General features: G+C 38.9%; 1 protein-coding gene across 1 annotated transcript; it reads left to right on the top strand.

The window, feature by feature from the left end:
- Positions 1 to 3,211: 3,211 nt before the first annotated feature.
- On the top strand, positions 3,212 to 20,935 carry gabra6b (gamma-aminobutyric acid type A receptor subunit alpha6b). Its single transcript, XM_041051402.1, has 9 exons — positions 3,212 to 3,300; positions 3,453 to 3,577; positions 4,009 to 4,076; positions 5,166 to 5,386; positions 6,015 to 6,097; positions 7,257 to 7,400; positions 7,797 to 7,949; positions 12,553 to 12,830; positions 20,675 to 20,935. Exons 1-9 carry the CDS (start codon positions 3,212 to 3,214, stop codon positions 20,933 to 20,935), a joined length of 1,422 nt encoding a protein of 473 aa, XP_040907336.1.
- Positions 20,936 to 21,894: the final 959 nt, after the last annotated feature.

Consider the following 21,894-nt stretch of genomic DNA (forward strand, 5'->3'; position numbering starts at 1 on the left):
TAATGACCAATTACAGGGAAAGTATGAAGCGGGTCAGACAGAATAGAGAATGAGTTGTCAGAACATGTTGGCTATGGCAAGATAATCAACAGGACTGGTAAAAGGATTCACCTGAGCGGACTATTATCCTCACTGACTTTCAGGTTAGGATTAATATCTGTTTCATATAACCATCTGCATTTACATGACTCCCAATTGAGTCAGTGAAACCATCTGCTTCTGTACTTTCTGCCAGACTTATTGTAAATGCTTCAAGGCTTGGTATCCAAGAATACAGTGATCCAGTCAGGTAGACAGGCATTATATTTTAATAGCTGTCTGTAAGTCAGTCATCCAGCCATTTAGGAGATGCGTCTAGGTACTCAGCCAACCTTTCTATCAACTGGCCATTTAGCCAGCCAGTCAGACAATTAGCCAACCAGCAAACCTGTACTTCTTGGAAAATATTCACTACACTGACGGGAAATCAGAATCAGGTTTATTGCCATGTAAGTGAAAGGGTTTCACATTACTAGGAATTTGCTTTGGTGTCAGGTGGGAAAACAGGCAGACGAGATGCAGATATACAAGAACACATGTGAGTCCATGCATAAACATCATCTCTAATCTAAACAAAACTGAAAACCTCTTACGGTATCAAGTATGAGTCCAGTACTGTACTGTGCCAATTTTGCATGAATACTGAACAGACTCTTGTAATGGTTTACATGTCTAAAATGCTGAATTTAATAATGGCTGCGTAGGTGTGTCCACTGCATGATATGTAAAGGTACCAGCCATAGAGGTGTAATGACTCTTGTTTGCGTTGTGTGAATGTGAGTATGAGTATGTGTGTGCACTATAAACATGAGCCTCTGCTGGCTCATGGCATCAGAAGCCATTGCATTGCATGCTAAGCTCACTTGCACCAGTGAGGAACAGAATAAGTTCATTCTTGTCCTGGCTCATCTACAACCTCAGCTGGAGCCAGCAAAGTGAATCAGGTCAGGAGGCTTTCATGGTCAGTGCGCTGTGGTTGGTCAGATGAGCTGACCTCATGGTTGATAAGATCAAGTTGATCACAGCATTAGGGTCAAATGACTTTGTTTACCAGCAAGCCAACAGAGAAGGTCAAACAGCAACTTGTTCACAAATGATATAAGATCTACTCTCAATTGCCACAACAGCTGCTTCTACTACAGTTCTACTTTAGTTTATGTTGCGACTGCTGCTGCTTCTGCTTTTCCTACTATTGCAACTGCTACTACTGTGTCTACCACTCCTACTATTCTTACTGCTATTTCCACCATACTACATACATAATGCTGCACCTGCCCCTTGTACTCCTACTACTGCTGCTACTTCTCTTTTTTTCCGGTTCCTCCAACTCTTGGAGGGTAGGTCGGAGTGAACACAGAGAAAAAGAAAACATATCAAAAGATGTTTGGTCTGATCCCAGTACACCCAGCAAGGTTACAAGTATGTTTTATGTCCCTGAACAACAGACCATACAAACCAAATCCTCTGTAGTGTAGTGCACCATAAGAGGCTGCTTTAGTGTGACTCCTCAGAGGAATACGTATGCTCTCTGTCTGTGTGGAACAACATTTTTACTATGATTATCGACCTAAATCTACCACTAACCAGAGGTGTACCGTGAAAACCAAAGGAGAATCTTTCCATTCATCAAATACATTACAGTAATGTCTCATTTTCTGTGGAAGGACTAACTCTGGTTGCCCTCAATCCAGAGTAGTTGTGTTGTGTGATATAAATCATATTTTGAGATCATTATATAACTTGTCTTTTGAGTACAAAGAGACCAGAGTTGAAGGATTATGTTACTTAATCAGTCTCCACATTTTAATGCTGTCAGAAGAATATGCTATATTTTTCTCCCTTCACATGAATTATTGATAACATGACTATGATACCACTTATAATGAAAAAGTAATGCTGTACTGGGATGAAGTATTCTAGTTTATTGTTCAGTGGAGACATAAAATGAAGACACTCGCTGAAATTGGAACGTCAGAAAACACTGAATCAGATTTTTTTTTTTTTCTATTGCAGGAATTCTTTTTTTAGTTTAAAGGTTAAGTTAGGGTATAGTAAATTATGTTCAGAGCAAGAGTTATAATTATGTTTTTAAGTCATTTAAGTCATAAATGGTAGCACAGTCAAAAGATCCATCCCACACTGTGCTGGGTTTCTTATTTGTTCACCAGCTTTTTGTTCAAACGATAATCATATTGAATAGAGCCCTGATTTAATTTTTTCATCCAACCTTTAAACTAAAATAAATAAAAAGTGTGTAAATTTCCACGTTTGCACTTGACCACCGAGGTATAACATTTGCTTTTCTCTTTAGCCTCTGTGCTATAGCCCATTAGTTGATGGTTGTGCACCCTGCTTGATGTGCTTCTGCAAGCTCAACTTCACTGAGCACCCGTGAAAATGATGCAATTTCTTGAATTATGTTTGTGCAACAGAAATAAACTCATGTCAGCCCAGTAGGAATAGCTGGCTTTGACAGTGTTGTATTTTCCCCTTGCGCTTGGTCTATGGATATTGTGAATTTGAAGTTGCACTAAATGTATCTACCACCCACTCCACTCAACCACCCAACCACTATATGAATCACAGTTCATCATGTTTTATCTCTAGTAGCAATTTTCTGTCTTTGCATGGCCAAGCCCTGTAGTTTCGCACTTTCTCTCTCACACACGCACTCACACAGGTAACAAAGGCAGAAGAAGGCGGTAGCAAAATGAAATCATTTAAAAATTATACTGCGTACAAAAGGTCCCTGGGTATACTGTTCATTGATATGACAGTACTGTAATTGTGCAGGCTTCTTCCTCTAATTCTCCCTCCCCGCTCTGTTTTTATTTATCTTCATCGCTTTTCTCTTCAAAGCTTCTGGATCAAATAAGCACAATAACCGTCATTAATTTCACCCAAACATTTTCTAAACATCCAACTTGCACTTGAGACCAGCGCATTTCTTGTAAAATGCCTTGTTCGGTTAATGTTAATGCCCCCCCTCGTCCCTCCTCTTCACTCTCTTAAAAACTCTTCAGGTTTTTCCAACTGAGCGATTCAGGCTGAGGCGGGCGCAACCGCACTAGAGGGGAAGTCAAGTCGTGCTGGACTGGCGCGATATCCTCGCACGGTTCACAACTCAAAGAAGACCTGACTCGCGTTTAATCATGCCGTTAAATGATGGAATATGCTGATTTTAAAAGTTGACCAGGGATTTCTTGTTGTGGGGTGTTTGCGAGGCATGGCTTTCATTTTAACCTGCTTATTTCTGTCTTGGTGAGTATGACAACTCTTTTCTCTGCATGTTCTCCCACTTTTACGCACGGCAACCAGAGACTGTGGATGGATGTGCGTTTGAAAAACTCTGTATTTTCAATTGTCTTTTATCGGTTGAAATAATTTTTTTGATTAGTGCATATGTACTTTAGTTACAGTGCGAGCAGTGTTTGGGGAAATCAACACAGTGAGACCAGTATCTATTTGGATAACATCACGCGTATACTGGATAGATTACTGGATGGCTATGACAACAGGCTACGACCTGGATTTGGAGGTATGCTAATGACTGTGTCATATTACATTTCATATGATATTGTTTCATAAATGTCATAGATGATTGGATCGATCATCCTTTCCTCAGGAGATAAAGTTTTACTCCAGTAGTTGTGTGTGCGCCTCCTTTTCAATTAGTCCTTCAGCTGTACTGGATAAATATTACCGTGTTTTTTCTTTTACACAATAATGACAAAATTACCAGCGAACAACTGGAAACTGAGTTTGAGGATCAACTTAGAATCAATTTCATGTTCGTTTTTGTTATTTAGAGGAATTTGATTTTCAGTGGCCATTTTGCTCTGTGAATGGGATATACATTAAATACAGGTTTACTTTTAACTGCTTTATATTTTGGAAAACGTTAAAATGTCAGACCCAAAGGTGTTATTTGTGTCTGTGTCACAGCAACTACTTATCCTTCTGCTGTAGGTCCGGTTACGGAGGTTAAAACTGACATCTTTGTCACCAGCTTTGGACCTGTTTCAGATGTTGAGATGGTATGTAAACCATACTGACTGCTGAAACACACAAACAGGATACACAGGCTACTTAACTGCATACATATAATACACATTTCTGTCACCAATTGTTAACAAAGTCAGTGTCACTGTATGAACACAAGATAATATGTACAGTTTTCCCCATAACTGTGCATATAGCTTCAAGTCGTGGTTCTCCCAGCCTTCATTATTCCAGCATTTGGGCAGGATGTCATTAGTGCAGCTTAGGATTTTAATCTGGTTGACAATCCCCCCGTCAGAGAGGAGAGAGAGAGAGATCTGGCTGATGTTGGGATGGGATAGGCTGGCTACTCCTGTCATGGGATAGGCTGAGCACTGTATGCCTGTTGTACTCTACACTGTTTAGGCTTTAGGCTTTAGATACTATTCCCCTGCATCTAAAGCCTACTTGAACTGCCATGTGATATGCTGGTGACAGTCCTGTAGAAAGGCATGTTAAAGGCTCTTTGGAGCAGCAAGGCCATCCACTTGGCCTAAAAGCATCCAGGATGGACTTCATGCTCACTCTGTAGATGAAATAATCTATATTCATATTTAATGAATTCATCATTAATCAGTTAATTAAGTAATTTCATCTCCAGAAATGATAGTCCATGAAAAAACTGGATAAAAGATAAGATAACCTCATAACACTGAAGATAAAGATATTTTATGTTTTGGCATCAGTTTAAATTGTCTTGTCAGTGTCTTTTGAAGGCATTTAATATACATTATAAAGGGGATATTTTGAGGAGGTTACAGTGTATCTGTGTCCCACATAGGCTTGTTAGTGTCCAAACATCCCATATTAACTCCATTAAAATAAAATTTATAGATAAAACTGCAAAACTATCATTTAAATGCCATTAGTAGGCAGCAAAAATAGAATAGTCCAGAAAAAAAACTCATCACATTGCCAGTGTTCTATCCAGCAGGTTCCAAAGAAACCATGGCTCACAAACCCATCTGCCATTCTCTCTAGGGGTAGTGGAGATAGTAGCGGTAGGAGCAGAAGCAGCACCAGTAGTAGGAGTGGCTGTAATAGTAGTAAATAAATCCTTAACCCATACTCTAACCCCCGTCCAGGAATACACCATGGACGTGTTCTTTCGTCAGACATGGATCGACGAACGGCTGAAATTCGAGGGCCCCATTGAGATCCTGCGGCTCAACAACCTGATGGTCAGCAAGATCTGGACGCCGGACACCTTTTTCCGGAATGGCAAGAGGTCGATTTCTCACAACATGACCACCCCCAACAAGCTGTTCCGCATCATGCAGAACGGAACTATCCTCTACACCATGAGGTAACAGTGCTGGACAGTGAGCTCCAAACCAAGCCAAGACCGGAATAGAGCACAGACCTGGAAAGCTAATCAAACAAACAAGCATCCAAGAATATGCACAGACATGAAAAGAAATGAGGAGTGCCATTCCAAAAACAAGATGTGTGCCATCTGATACTGAAAACACGCCTGGAAAGCAATTCAAACAAACATGACTCCAGCTTTCTTCCAAAAGGACATATGTAAGAGGAAAAAAATGCCCCAAGAGCTACTGATGGCATAGAAACAGATTTTTAAATTAATTTAAAAAATTTAAATGGATAAACTTTAAAACATTTGATTAAGTCCAAGAACTTTTTTGAATCCATATTCTTAACTTGCAGGTACATTCAGAGTTTTCTCTCCCACAGGATGTGATGTATTGCAAAAATATACCAAGAAATACCATTACGCATTAATCTTTACCGAGTTCACCCACCCACATTACATCAAAAATATTTGTTTGTTTGTTTTGATTTATGTGTCAGTCATTGTACTGCATGGCACTACAGTGACTGGATCCAGCTTAAAACAGTAGTCATTTCTTACCCAGGAACATTGTATCAAATATAAATCAAACATGTCTTTCAACTTGTCTCTTTTCTGACAGACTAACTATAAATGCAGAGTGCCCCATGCGTCTGATGAACTTCCCGATGGACGGCCATGCCTGCCCGCTCAAGTTTGGGAGTTGTGAGTTTTTTTTTTTTTTGTTAAGCCTCACTGGTCTGACAGATGGTGTCACTCTCAAATGGCCATTCTGTCACTGAGTAACTGAGTGTCAGACAGGATACATTCAAAGACTTTAATTAGAAATGTCACATACACTAGCCACATCAGCAGAACAGTAAGAAAACTGGGAAACAAAAGTGAAGTTTGCGAAATAAGGTGTTCACAACCCTTTTTATACTGTGTAATTAAAGAGTAAAAGGTGGATAGCAGTCACACTTTATATTGCAGCCCACATACCTTATCATTACTGTGTAGTATAAAATGTATGGTGTAGTTTTGTTCATTAAGAAACGTTATCGCAGTGTGTAGGAGAAAATATGATATACAAGAAGGGAGGGTAATTACACACGCTGCAAGGATTTAGTATCATGTCTTAGACTTCACTGCAGGATTTGGAATAAGGACAAGCTGAGAAATAGTTCAATATGTTTGAAATTTTGTCCCTAGCATGCATATTTGTCTAACTCTGCAGCAGGTCATAAAAGGTGTAGAAAACACACACAACTCTCCCAAGTGCATAGAAGTGCATGGAAGGTTTCTGTCTATTTAACCCAAACCCCAACCCTCATCCGAAGAGGAAAAAATTATAATCAAGGAATGTAATAATATAACAGATGAAAGTGTATCAAACATAGCTAATCTTTAATGTTCAATGAGGAACCTAGTAATTATTATTTGAATTCTTCTAATTACATGGTAAGAATAAGTTATGCAGGCTGTAATATAATATGTGACTGTTCTCCCTATTTCCTCTTTAATTACACACAGTTAAAAGTGGGCTGTACAGTGAAGTGTTCGCAAAAATAAAAATAAAAAATCTATGTCAGGGATTCCTCATTTATGACCATGCCAAAAAAGTGTTTATGAAATGATAAAAAAAATTGATTATTTTCTATTTTTTATAATACTAGTAAATAACTAGTAAACTCAAGGATAAGGATAATGTTTCAGTTTATTGAGGGTTTTTTTTGTTTGTTTTGTTTCTTGAGAGTGCAGAAGTACATTTGAAAGCCACAAGCCAGTAAGCAGTAAAATATTTTTGAAAAAAAGAAAAGAAAAAACACTTTTATGAAATGGTGGATGTCAAGTTTTAACAACGTTCATCATCCATCCTGTCTAGATGCCTACCCCATCAGTGAGATTGTGTACACATGGAAGAAAGGTCCTCTTTCTTCTGTAGAGGTGCCACAGGAATCATCCAGTTTACTGCAGTACGACCTCATCGGTCAGACAGTGTCAAGCGAGAGGCTAAAGTCCAATACAGGTGAGCAAAGAACCCTTTCACAGTTTGGAGCTACATGTTTGAGTGTGATCTGCAGCTGTTATGATACTATATACAGCCATGTCTGGTTTCAGATTTTGAAACGTGCAACATGTTTTTAATGAATGTAAACTATACGGCATGTTCGACTAAGTTTATGTGATATAAAGGCTTTTATTCTAAGATAAGGTATCTATAAAAATATATGATATTACATTAAAATGATTGGCAAGAAAGCACAAACTTAAGTTTTTAGCAATGTTAGGACTAACAAAACACTGATTATCATCAGTATCACCTTTTTTGCACAAAATGGGCATATTATATTTTTGGAAAGGTGTTTTGTAAGTCAGTCCCTCTTGTGTTACTGAATTTCTGATTTGATGCTCACTGTCACAGGTGAATATGTGATCATGACCGTCCACTTCCACCTACAAAGGAAAATGGGATTCTTCCTGATTCAGACTTACATTCCCTGTATTATGACTGTTATCCTGGCTCAAGTCTCTTTCTGGATTAACAAGGAATCAGTTCCAGCTCGGACTGTGTTTGGTAAGATTTCTTTAAATTGACGTTACTCATATGTTGTTTAAATAAGAATTTAAGTTTCAAGCCCATTTTCAAAGTTTTCAAGTGAAAAGGGAGGAGAATCACACTGCACATTACATAACTGTTGGAATGGAATCGCTTAGAAAATTCAAGACCATTCTCATTATAGCTGCCAAAAACTGCAACAAAAAAGGTCTTGCAGTTAATTGAGGCTCTTTTTGTAGAAAAGAGCAGTCTTCTCAGTTGCCATTTTGCATGATTGCAATCACTTAAAAGAGGACTGTAATGTGGGGAAAGATGTAAATAAGGTTAATTCGCTGAACAGAACAAGACACTTAGGAATTTTTAAAGCTGTGACTCTAAAGCACCATCTATTATAGTGTAGTGTCCAACACCTCTGATGAGTCTTACTTTCACATGCTGCAAGAGTTTATATCAAGTTCTAAAAACTCAACTTTGTTTTCTTCAAGTATCTAAAACTCAAATGAAATTTTTTTTCTGCATTTATTGACTCACCACCCACTGCTTAACCCCAGTGTGACTCCAGCTCTGCAAACTTTAAGCAAGCATACTTTTCTGCATTTACTGCACTACGATTGGCTTAAACTGCACAGATTGTTCCTCAAAATACAATCTTCTGCTGGAAAACAAAGACAGACACAGTCATCATGTTTTAACCTTTCTTCATTATCTCCATTCCTCCCCCACTGTGGTGGAGCTGAATTAATTGTGAATAAATGTCCTTTTTGAAATTGGTCATGCAAGGGCCAAGAGGGGGAGGATGTTTACTTGGCCCTCTTCCGAGCACTCACAGGTTCCGCTTGCTCACATTACATCACGCTACAGTTGCCACCAAGCTCTAGCCTCGGGAGCAGAGAGGGTGAGAGACTCTGAACAAAGAGAGAGAGAGTGAGAGGAACGAGAGAGACAAAAAGACTGAGACAAAACAAAGAGGAAAAAAATGGGGATGTTGTGGGAAAGTGTGTAGACATTTCTCTCCTTTTTAATTTCTATTCCCCTTAAATTTCAACAAGCTGCAGCTGATCGGAGTGACACTGCTGGCCCTTGTAGATTATGGCTCTGTGGTCTGCGCTTGTCTTTGGAAGCGAGCCAGCGCTCCAACGAGCCTGTGTGCTTCTTCAGAGAATAGATCCCAATCATTAGTGTTAGCGTGGAAGTTGAGGCCCCATGTGGAAAACACATCTGTGGCAACTCATTAACCTCACTCGTCCTGCTGTTTTCATTTCACTCAATATTGGGTATACGATAAAAAAAAAACAACAGCTTATTCTCTGGATTGACTGTTGTTGAATAGGAGCTTTGGGTGATCGCAGGGCACGCCGGGTATCTTAGAAGAGGTTATATAGAAAAAAATCTAATAGCACATAGTGGATTTTTCATTACAAAAGGCCAAGCTTCATATTCTAACTGCAATATGGTTTGTTTCTAAATTTAAAGTGCCTTGCTTATGAGCTCTTAAAATACTCTGAGTTACAATATATAGTCTTATTTTTTTCTGGTATAAAACAAGTGATATGGTCAGAAAGCCATTATCTAAGTAAGTTTCATTAATGCTGTGGTGCTTTGGAGCATGTGAGATAAAAAGTTGAGAATGAGGGAGAAGAGAAGAGAAGAGAAGAGGAGAGAAGTTGCTATATGGTTGTGCTCCACCCTGACAGTACATTAAGCCATTGTATGTTGTGCGCTGGATTGTCAACAACCCTCTCTAAGAGCTGAAAGTCCCTTGAGCACAAGTCTCACAGACTTAATTGAGTGTGGCCTAATTTGTACCTTGCTTTTTTTCCTATAAAAGCACATAAATGCCCCAAGCATTTAATTTCTATCCTGTCTTTATACTTCATCCCCCTCCCTCCTACACTTGTTCTTTCTTTCTTTCTCTTTCTTATGCCTCTCCCTCCTACCCTGACAGGCTTTCATCACATGTCCCTCCTCCCCTTTGCAATCATTTAACTTGTGCTTGAGCTTGAGACAGTCAGCATTGGTTGGCTACTGGAGGAGGTTGTATTCGAGACTTGTTACCTTTCACTGGTGAAGTGGTGTGTAGAAAATGCTTTTGAGACATTATCAGGTGCATTAAATCCCCCCTGAGATCCCAGGCTGCTAATGAAATGTGCACCACTACAGCGCACATTTGGTAAAAGCATGGACAGCAGTGTTCAATGGCCCTTTTTTCCCTGCTTGCTTTAGCTTGATGAAAGTGAATTAGATATGCACTTTGTTAATGGGCCATTAAAGGAGATGTTCATTGTCAGCACCTTTATCTGACTTAATAAGGATGGAATTTGAGAAAGACATAAGAGAATCCTTCTCCACTGAGTAACAGATGTTTTTCTGGTGGCAAAACTGAACTTCATATTTGTTGTTGTCATATGTTTTGATAGTTTGACACTTCAAAGGTGCCTCTAAAATGCAACTGCCACGGACCTTTTGTGTGATACAAACTAATTTCAAACTGTCAAGTATCCAAGAGAAGTTATGAATGGCCTCAGATCTATACAGTGTTTTTCTTAGTTTTCTATACTTTGGGGCTGTGTTTAAAGGGATCTTGGCAGTCTGTGCCTCAATTCATAGCCATGGCCAGAGGTGAAGAAGCATAGTGAATTCACACTTCAGGGGGCAAAGATATCAAAGATGTATTCTGTCTGTTCATCTATCTGTCATCTCACCCGAAGACCATATTATGAGACACTTACTAACAGATAAACAAATATTAGCAAATGTTTTGTGGCTTTTGTCTGTTTGTATGTACTGGATGGTTTTCTGAAGTATGTTTACAGATATTTGGTCTCTTTTATTTGTGTATCAGTGTGGGGGCACAGGTTAGTCTGCTTATGGACAGCTTAGCATCCCCTGAAGTGACTTTTTGGCAAACCTATACTTAGTTGAAATGCCACATGGCCTGATATTCTAGTTATATGCCATGAAAAAGAGTTGCTGCCATGTGTCCAACATCTGGAAAATCAGCTGTGTACATACTGTGATGGATTGGCATCCTTTTATTATTTTGTTATATAAAATTGCACTTAATTCCTACCATGTTTGCCTGTTTGCAAATAATTACACTGTGCATATTTCAGTGAAAGAGTAGACATGAAAATTCCGGTTCAGCCCTTAAAATAATCAAACGATACGAGTAAGCACACAATAGAACACCCACAACAAACGTGTCACTGCATTATTTGGAATGCTCCACATAGTTTTCTACACATTACTCACATTCTGTGCATTTTTATTACAAATATGAATGACAAAATGAGGCTTTAGAAAATCAAAATGTGTCTTCTCAGTGGACTGATGGTAGGAATACACCAGTACTTTGGAACATAAACGCTGATATAAAGTTAGTATTGATAAATTTCTGCATGTGTCAATGATTGACTATGGTACATGCTAAAACCTTGCTGGGAACTAGCTTTGTATAATCTCTGCAGCATTGTGGTTTAATAAATACTGAAAACATGAGTGCTTCAACTGCTATCATCTCTGCAATGCTGAAGTGATCACAGACGTTATTTTCCCAGATGGTAATATTTTGTTAAATGAGCTGAAATGGCAATTTTCAAAGACATACTGCAGTTTTGTTTGCCACTTAAATGATAAAATAGCTTTGCTGAGACCTGTTAGATTGGAGATATGTATTTGAAGAAAAAACAGTCTGCAGGCTGAATGGTGGCAATTTACACTTAAGATTCTTTCTAATTTAGAGTATAACGTTATATTTGTGTGTGTGCGTGTTTGTTTTTATGCATCTGGAGTGTATGTGTGTCGAAATCAAACTGACTTCAGTGGCCTCTCATAATCATGTCCCTACATTGTTATTGGCTGACAAATGTTCCTGAGCCTTGAGTCATATTTTGATTTCTCAGAAATGAGAGAAAAAATCTTACAGGTACACATTTATCATCAACACACTTGAGACTTAACTGGAACAGATACAAGCACTATCCCCCATCATAAAGGGGTCACAGGAGGAAAGCATTTTGGGAAATATGCTTATTCACTTCCTTAATGAGAATGAGATAAGAAGATCAATACCACTTTCATGTCTGTGCATTAAGTATAAAGGTAGAGCCAAGAAGCGATTAGCTTAACTTAGCATAAACTCTGGCAGGGAGAAACAGTTACCTTGGCACTGTCCAAACTTTCATGTGCATACTCGTGCCTCTAAAGCTCACTAATTTACATGTTATATCTTATTAGATGGATCCTCCCACAAACAGAAATGTAAAAACATCAAGTTGTGGTTTTCCAGAGAGTTATTTTAGTAAAGATAGAGTATAGATCGTAGTCATATTGGTGAAATTTGGAGGGAGCCAGGCTAGCTGTTTCCCCATGCTTTTAGTTTTGATCCAAAGCTCGGCTAACCACCCCCCAGCCCTAGACTTACATTTAATGCACACACGAGAGTGGTATTGACTTGATCACTTAACACTCTACAATAAAGCAAATAAGTGTACTTCGCAAAATGTTATTCCTTTAAGAGAACAATAAGTTTTGTCTAGCACACTGCCACAGCATACCAAAACAGTAAAAGCAAGAATAAATACAAGTCAATTAATCTCTCCTGTTTCCCCCCTGTATGCAGGTATCACCACTGTCTTGACCATGACAACACTCAGTATCAGCGCTCGTCACTCCCTCCCCAAAGTTTCTTATGCCACAGCCATGGATTGGTTTATTGCTGTTTGCTTTGCCTTCGTCTTCTCTGCCCTGATTGAGTTTGCGGCTGTCAACTACTTCTCCACCCTGCAAGCTAACCGGGAGATGCGGAAGGCAGCAGCTATGAAGGCGGCGGCTCAGGAGGCAGCGGCTGCAGCTGCAGCCCCAGCTGCATCCACAGGGAACGATGGAGAGGTTTCCTCAGTAAGTCTGCCCTGCTGTTTTACACCTGTTGTGTTGGCATGCATCAGTAAAGGTGTGGTGACTTAAGATTTGAAGCCTATGTAATTAAGACAGGGAACCAGGTAAAGCTTCAAATATTTAACTGGTTGTTACAAAATATAAATTGACTTTCTTCACTTTGGTTTTTGACATCTGAGCTTTAAGTATATTTTGCTGTTAACAAAATGCAGCAGTTACTAATATCTATTCTCCATGTAATTTCTTGATCAGCCTAAGAGGATGACAGATAGAATGGAAACATGATCCAAAAATCAGGAATGCACTGATTTGATTTTTTTTTCTCCTGCTACCAATTCAGACATCCAAACTCTATCAACACAGAGTACCAAGCAAATGTTTTTTTCTTCATCCAAAATCTGTAAACGTTACTGTTTAAGACAGATAAAGATTATGCTTCTGTGTGTAAAGTAACAAGCTACTGTAACTATGCATCAGTGTAATTACAAGCTGAAATGCTCCTATATACCACCATCCTGCTTAGGCTCACGCAAATAATATTGTTTAGAAGGTTTAAGAAAATGTGTCATTACAAAGCATTAACCTCACAAGGACAGGACACACAAATGCTTTCAACTTGTCTTATAGGTTAGGCAGTAGTAGGGTTACTGGAATTGTGTGCAGATGCAGACCTTATAAACTGCACTTAGCTGCTGTGATAAATTATGGGATCACATGATGCTGCACGCACAGGAAAGGAAAAAGGCTTCACATGGCCTCATTACATGCCTCTCTTCATCAAATCACTCACAAATTTAAAGTGAATGGCTAAAGAACTTTACGCAGGGCTTTTAACTCTGTTGCAGAAAGTTTGCTATTCCGACTTGTTTTCTGAGCTGTTCTCCGTTATTGATCTCTGTCAAACATGTAATACAATGTATTTTCTTCACGTAGTTTTCAAAACAACTTACTAGCTTAAAATATCTAAATTTAAAAGGCGCACCAAGACAAACTTTAGTAAACTAACCACCCACACTTCTGGTCTCACAGCAATTATGCACCACCTGTACATTAAAATGCATTGACGCATTTGTAGAAAAGGGTGGTTTTAGTATCAGCAGATGCTTTATGCATAAAAATGAGTTAATCCCAGCAAATGAACCATTTTTTGTCTGTATGGATCAGTCACATCTGGCTGATGTGAAGATTAACTATATTTCTTTAGATTTTGGTGAAATTGCACCATGAATGATCATCTTTTACATGAAATTACTGGTTGCACTGTAATCATGAGTACAGCGATTCCAGCTGTATTTTTATGGCTTATTATTAACTTTGGTTTGATTGAGTTATGACTCAGAGGAGAAGGGATGTGATTTTTTGATGCAATCTGCATAAATTTCATGCAAAAGGTTAACTAAAATAATAAAGAATATGGCCAGTATAGCCTGCAATAATGAGGTGGCGGGTGGTGTTCTGGATGTATACATGTAAACTTTCTGTCACTGTCATCTCTCCATATATCTAATACTACTTCTCTTCTGATCATGCCTTTCATCTCTGGTTTGGCTTGCTCAGTTCTGGTCTCTTGCTAAGCTTGAGTTTATTTCTCCTCCTGTCTGTCTTGTTCTGTTTGTCTCTCTTTCTCTCTGGACTCATTCTCAGCTCTTTGCCTTTATGTAACTATTTCACTTTCAGTGTTCCATTCATTTTCCATTTTAATTTGCTTTATTGGCACATAAACACATCTGTGTTGCAAAAGCATAAAAAGAAAAATAGTGGATAAAGAAATGTAATATCTTGTGTACTGGTGTACATCCAGTCTGTCTGTACAAGTACATTCATGTCATAATCTCCATGTGTGTTAATTTTATACATTATACATATACTGTATATGCTGTATACAGTATATACAGTATATGTATAATGTATATACTGTATATGCTGTTAAAGACAGATGTATGTTACCATGTTAGTTATTGTTTGTTTGTCTGTCTTGTAGCAGGTAGTAAACTGAGCTGTGGGACGTGCAGGGTTATAAAGCTTTTTATCTTATTAATCTCATACAGTTACATTCATCTGATGCGATTTTTGTGATTTCATGTACCAACCACTTTCACTCTCTGGTTCACTGTTCTTTACTCTCTGTTTTGATAAGATCTTGCTTCCATTCAGACACTCTGCCAGTTGAATTTCTCAGTTGAGGAATTGGTGATAGGTCACTTTGCTGAGTGACTTGTTTTCTTCTCTCCATTGTGAACTGAAATCTTTTTTAAAGTGTCTTTCAGTGCTTTTGATGAATGAGACTGCTTTGTGGCTTTAAGGCTGACTGGTTGCACTGGTCTGAATGGTGAAGGTCAGAGACAGCTGTTTCAATGGTTTTATATCCACATAGAGGTTTATATTCTTTTTATATTACTCATGTAGAATTTCTGGCTACATTCTAACTTGCTCTGATGTTCCATTATCTCTTCTCCCTCCTGTTCATCCATTTGCATCCATTTGTAATCACACATGCAGCATGTGCAATGTAAACAATGTATATTATATACACAACCTCCCTTTTATCCTCTGCCTCATCCTAGAGAAAATCATAATCTCGCTTATATCACATATGTACATAAATGTTCCATTTATTCCTCCTCATGCGCACACACAAAAATGCACCAACATTTAACATTATCCCTCTTTTTCTGCTTCTTCTCTCCAGCTCCCTGCTGTGCTCTTCATGTGAACCTTCTTTTCTCTCTTCACACAGGCTCTCTCACTCATCCACACACACACACACACACACACCTCTTAACCACCCCTCTTTTGCTACTCTCCCTCTCTTTTTGATTGAATGTGCTGACCACATATACACGCTGAAACACCACAATCTCCACTTTATCCACACTTGTCCTCACATTCCCACACATCTACACATAATCTGCAGCACACACACACACACACAGGCACGTATATATATGCACACATGTAAGCTGCAACAATTACTTCCCTCACATCCATATAATTCACTCATCACTCTATACAATGTCTTATCCATCCATCCATCCATCCACAGCATATCTATCATCCATCCCTCTCTCCTAGTCCTCTATTCTGCCCTGTAACTGTGTGATAACCACAGAGAGTGACACGAGGAGACAGCCAGTGGCTCTGTGAACGATGTTGCTACAGATTATGTAAGAGCCATAGATTAAGGGAATATCCAGCAGATCACTGCAGGCTCACAAGAAGGAGGGCAGCCACCACAGTGACGTGGAGTGGGGGCTGAGAAAGCTGGCTCAGTCCATTTTTGTGGAACAAGATGGAGAGATGGATGTGAGGGGCCAGTGTGGTTTGTTTTTGTGTTTTGTGTGCGTGTGTGTGTGTTTGTGTGTTTGTTTGTGTGTGTGTGTGCATGAGAGAAAGTTACACTGACAGAAAGAGAGAGTGGGAGGGATGCATCATGGAAAATGACTGCTTTCACCAAATATGTAGGAGGGAAGACTCTTCATTAGAAAAAGGGAAAAAAAACAATGGTGTATCACTGGGAATAGAAATAGCCACCCCTCAGTCACGATTTAAAACACTACAACCTGTTATGACTGTCGGGTAAAACCATAAACAGGAATGGAAACCTCACAACAGCATAAGTTAAATGGTTTATTTAATGAATCAAATATACAGCTGTAAACACAAAAGGGAAGGGGGGTGTTTATCAGTGAGTGTAAAGGGTGCTGCATTCATTGTCGGTGGTGTATGTGAGTAGGTGGTGCAGTGCGTGGTGCAGGAAATTAAGAGTCGTAGGAGGAAATAAAGGAAAAGAGAGAGTGATAGAAAGAAGGGAACTTTATTTATAGGCCTAGCCACAGGTGCCGGTAATCATAAGATTGGTGATCACTGCTTAGGTGAAGAAACATCCTGATTAATTTGGGACAGTTCTGATTTTCAAGCATTTGTCCTGCCGTCTCGGTGTCCTGATAATTAGACTGAATGAGTGTTATGATTTTGAAGCTCAGGCAAGGATGTTGACAGCAAAAAGTGTCATACAGGGTACAGTACGGTTGAGTTTTCTTGCAAACAGGTTTATGTTAATATTTGTTTATCTTATGTTTATGTATTTCTCACGAAAACACAGAGCATTCCTGAGGTCTAACAAATGTGTTGAATGCTCCTTCCTCATAAAATGTTTGCAATGCCATCTTTTTGTTGCATGTTTACATTAGCAAGCAGCCTTCCTTTTCTCCACCTTTTGCTGGCACATTGCTACATCTCTCAATGTGTTATCTTTACCAACCATAGGTCAGTGGAATAGTGTGAAACTGAGGAATCCCCCTTCATGATTGGATAAATTGTCAGTTTCATTTAACATCACATTTGGTGTCTTTGATGTATTCTTATTTGTGTTTTAGTCACCAGTCAGTATTGTGCAAACCATTTGCTAATGTGTGTGTGTGTGTGTGTGTGTTCTTGGCTGCTAGCAGAGAATACGTGGCATTCCCAACGCAAACTTCCTGTGAACCAGCAGCAGTTTTCATCTTAAAAGCTATTTTCAGAATCAGATGTCTTCTGTCTGTTTGGAATGGAAAATGTTTGCTTGGGTCAAAATCAATGTTTAAATCGAATATTTGGTCTTGAACATTACTTTCACCTTGGACACTTGGACATTTGTGATCTGTTTTGACTATTCCCCCAAGGGGAATTGGGGATCACTATGTGACCAAATCGTCTGCTGATTTCTAAAACAGGGTTAGACTTTTTGAGAGCTTTATTGCTTTTCTTTATAGCTCCCTGTGGAGCAAGTCACATAGCAAGTTAGTGGCAATACTTTCATGAGTTCATCAAGTTGGAATGTAACCTTATATAACTGGGAACTGGGGAGAGCATGATTTAAAGTCAAAGCCTTGTTTTCTTGAATGCCAGTCCACAATCTATTAACCTTTCCCCAGTAGATGTTAAGACTGCAGCGTAATATTAAAGGGATGTTGTAAAACATTTTACTTGCAGCTACTCAAGTACCGGTAGTCTGTGTTAACTTGCTTAATTTGCATTTTTGCTGCACGTGTGGTGAATTTATACCATGACACACAAACACAAACCAAAAAGATGATCGTGTACTTTGCATTCTCCAATCTATATCCACTTTTATGCTGTTACTTTCTAAACCTTAACAATGAAAACAGAGTGTCATAGCCGTTATATTGAGGATACTTACTGCCTTGCTTCAAATACACCATTATAAAAAGTACATTTACATACAGATATCCTTCTGTACTGCCTCCTAATACTCATCCACAAGCGTATATACACCCACTCAACACCCACAGGGATGAACCTGTATGCACTTACTCCCATGCCACACATACTGATAGTGCACAGTGTAACCTTATTTCACGCACACAGTATAAAACACACGTTAATCACATGTTGCCCCCGGCCCCTGCCCCCACCCCACGCACACATGTAAATATTCACACCCAAACAACATCCACATATCCATCAGTCAGTGCCCATCCTCCTAGCGCCATTGAAATCTAGAGCAGTGGATAAAGAGAAGAGGAGCTGATCCCTCTGGGATTTGACCATGAAGAAGCCAAGCAACCATGTTGTCATTATCAAAAATAGCTTGTACATCAGATCAGCTGCATGTACATACAGTACACCGTGTACATTATTTGCCACACAGGAAATGCATGCAAGGTATACTCAAATCATGAACTTTTACCTCAAAGGGAGCCATTACAATGTTAGGTAGCTGACATTTAAAGCTACAGCCTGGGGTTTAGTTACAGCAGAAAATAAACAGACCTTTACGATCAAATTCCTGTTTGAGTGTAAATCCTCAAAACTCAAGGCCTTGGCCTTACAAATGAGCAGTGATACAACTGTTAGATCACCTGGACCCACTCCCTTTCACAGCCAATCCCCCTGTCATGTTACTAAAGGGTTTTGCAAATCCTTACCTATTGTTTTTTATCCCTTCTTCTATCCTATATACCTTTCATATCGTTCCATTACATTTTTACCCTTGTGTGTCAAGACTGAAATATGGATAAGATTGTTTTAGGGAAGACTGCAGTCCCTTAAAGAAATGTCTCACAGTAATGAAGCCTGAAGAGAATTGAAGGATTTTTAAATTCTTTGATCACAGTGCAGCATCCTTTTTTTCTCTCTCTCTGTCTTTGTCACACTTTGTACTATACCACAGTGAAGGATGATCTTCTGTTTTACGAATACCATGGATTACAGTTTTATGCTTTCACAGAGAGGCAGAAAGAGTCTGTAACTGTAATATATAGTGAAGTTAAGCCAAAGTCATGAAATGTTATCAGAGGGCTTTACAATCTGTACAAAATACAAGACCCCCTATCCTTAGACCTTCACCTTGGATATGGAAAAACTCAGCAGAAATGCACTATATGAATATTTTTTTCTTTGTTATATGTTTCCATGGTTATGTTTCTGATGTCAGATCTTCAGACAGAATTGGAATAATAAGAACATAATCAAATCCACAGTGTTGAATGGTCAAATGAATTGCACATGGATAATGCTATAGACTCTATAGGATAGAGTGACTGATGAGGTTGCTTTGGAGATGAACATCAAGGCAATGTCAGACTGTTAAAAACATAAATGAATCTCTTAATAAACATTACGTGCAATTCTTAATTGTACATTTACTGTTGGATGAAACCTGCACATCTGCAAATATTTCAAGTTTAGTAAAATTAATAACTCAAGGACTTATCTTATTGTACATTGGCCCCCTTGCATTTTTGGAAGGGTTCCCCTCAGTCAGAGGATTGTAACAGTTTAGTAGTTTCTCAACCTGTAGAGGAACATGTAATCCTGAAGCCTTACAAATCCAACCTAAATCTCACAAGATCAGTTTTTGTTCCAAGATTCTAGCCTGGAAAAATATCCACTGTGCACTAAATCCAACAGCAAAGCTGGACCGGTCAGTGAACTATAGGGAGTTTATTTCTTAAAACTTGAAAACATCTTTTCAAAGTCATGACTGTAGAGAACATTATTCTGCAAAAGTATGATTTATTCCAGAATCACGAACTGGTTTTGGTTCTTGTTTGAAAATGTGGTACTGAAATAGAACTTATCAAGAATACAGTCTTGCAAACATAAGGCTTCACAGGACAAAATGCTAAATATTTGATTATGTTTCTCTTTAATTGTTCATAACATTCATTTCCTGACTGCTACATCATGAATCAGTGGAGCCATGAAGACGTGACTGTTCTATTTCTGTGGGCCTACTGTCAGAATAAAATTTTATACAACTTCTTTGGTTTAAAAAAGGACTGCACTCTCTTTTAGTCCCCATCTCTGATACTCCCTGACTCTACCTACAGGCAACACACTGTTCCTTGACCCATTTCCCAGATGCGCATTCCCTTTCCCTCTGTACACATACTGTATCTGATTTACAAGTATTGGAGCAGGGAGCGTGTGCCGAGATCACACTGGTTTACTGAAAGTTGATGAGGCATAGCGATAACCATGTGTCAAAATACTGTGAGCCTCTTTTGTTTAATATGTTTTGTTTGCTTCCCACAACTGCATCAATCTTCATGAAACGGGCTGATTGAAATCACATCAAATCTACAGCAAAACATCATTGATTTCCTTTGTTGAGCTTAATTACTGTGGTGCTCATTGGTATTCTAGACATAGTTTTTTGCAGACACACACATTCCCCACATGCACTGATCAACTCACAGCTGTGCAAATATGCCACTAACATTAGGGTACAACAGCACAGAACCAGTTTCATTATTAATACCCATATTTTACATCATGCAATATTCTCTTTAATGTGAATTTCCTCTCACAGTTTCTATACTTTTCCTCTTTGCCTCTCTAAGGTGGATGCCAGTAGTGTACTGAAGAAGAGGATGAACTCTACTCTGCTGTTTGACCGCCCTGCCAAAACATTTCCCAACCCACCTGTCAATGCCCAAGCCTTCCTGCAGCAGGGTTCAGCTGTACCAGCCAACAACGTTCTGACTGGCACCAGCATCATCGATAAATACTCCCGCATCCTCTTTCCCCTTTCATTTGGCGCCTTCAACCTGGTCTACTGGATCGTCTATCTCACCAAGGACACCATGGAGATGTCCAGGTGAACAGATGGCATGGTTGTTACAAATAATTCCAGCATTCGTTTTGTTGTACAAGGAGCACAGGGTGGTGTTTACTGCGTAAGTCAGAGAGTGATGGTGGGACTATTCTTATGCAACTAACTCCACAGTGACTATAATTTATTCGAATAAATCTATCAAAACCTCAGCCAGGCTACTGCATAACATATGCACAAGTTCTCTACTTGTGTGATAACCCATTATTCCTATAGGAAATGTGAACTAGTTTAGACATGTAGATGCAGATGGGTTGCTGACCACTGAGGGCAATGAAACAGGGCCAGACTTTTCAGCTCTTTCAACTCAACTAAATCTCATTAAAAACATTTTTAATAGCAGTAACTGTGGTAATTAAAACATGAAACTAAATGGTCAACTGCATGGCCAGTGAAAGAGAATTTAAAGGATTGTTTACATGAAATAAGAGAAAGTTTCCAAATCTTACTGACGTCATTGGTGCTGATGCTTATGAACTGCCTGGCTTCATAAAATGTTGCTGAAGCTATCCATTTGTCTCTTATCATTTAATATAAAAAAAAAAAAAATCATTCAAGGAGAGGTAGAAAGCAAGCAATATATATGATATTGCAGTTTGTTCACAGGCACTTTGGGCCAGAAAAGGCCACATTACATCCTGTTTATCAGACTGCACATTGAGTCTATACTGTATGTTTAGATTCAGAGCCAATACTTAGAAAATATGGTAGACACAGTGTATGTCTCACAGGTTTACATGGTACAGTTGTACTTGGATTTATTTATCAGCTCTTCTTTTGTCTGTTAATATATGTATGTGTGTGTCTATGTGTATCATGGGGGGTAGTATGGGAGTGTACAGTATGTATTTGTCTCCATTATATGCTTATTTCTTTTATATATGTGTTTACCAGCCTGAAAGCCCATATATTATTCATCAGCCACACAATGTTCTTACACTTTCAGCT

This window comes from Toxotes jaculatrix, chromosome 12 (assembly GCF_017976425.1).
Source record: "Toxotes jaculatrix isolate fToxJac2 chromosome 12, fToxJac2.pri, whole genome shotgun sequence".
NCBI lineage: Eukaryota > Metazoa > Chordata > Actinopteri > Toxotidae > Toxotes > Toxotes jaculatrix.

Excerpts from the sequence above, each read along its gene's own strand:
- gabra6b (XM_041051402.1), top strand. The coding sequence starts at position 3,212 with ATGCTGATTTTAAAAGTTGACCAGGGATTTCTTGTTGTGGGGTGTTTG. Across the intron at positions 4,077-5,165 it reads CTGTTTCAGATGTTGAGATG|GAATACACCATGGACGTGTT; the intron begins GTATGTAAACCA and ends ACCCCCGTCCAG. Across the intron at positions 6,098-7,256 it reads CCCGCTCAAGTTTGGGAGTT|ATGCCTACCCCATCAGTGAG; the intron begins GTGAGTTTTTTT and ends CATCCTGTCTAG.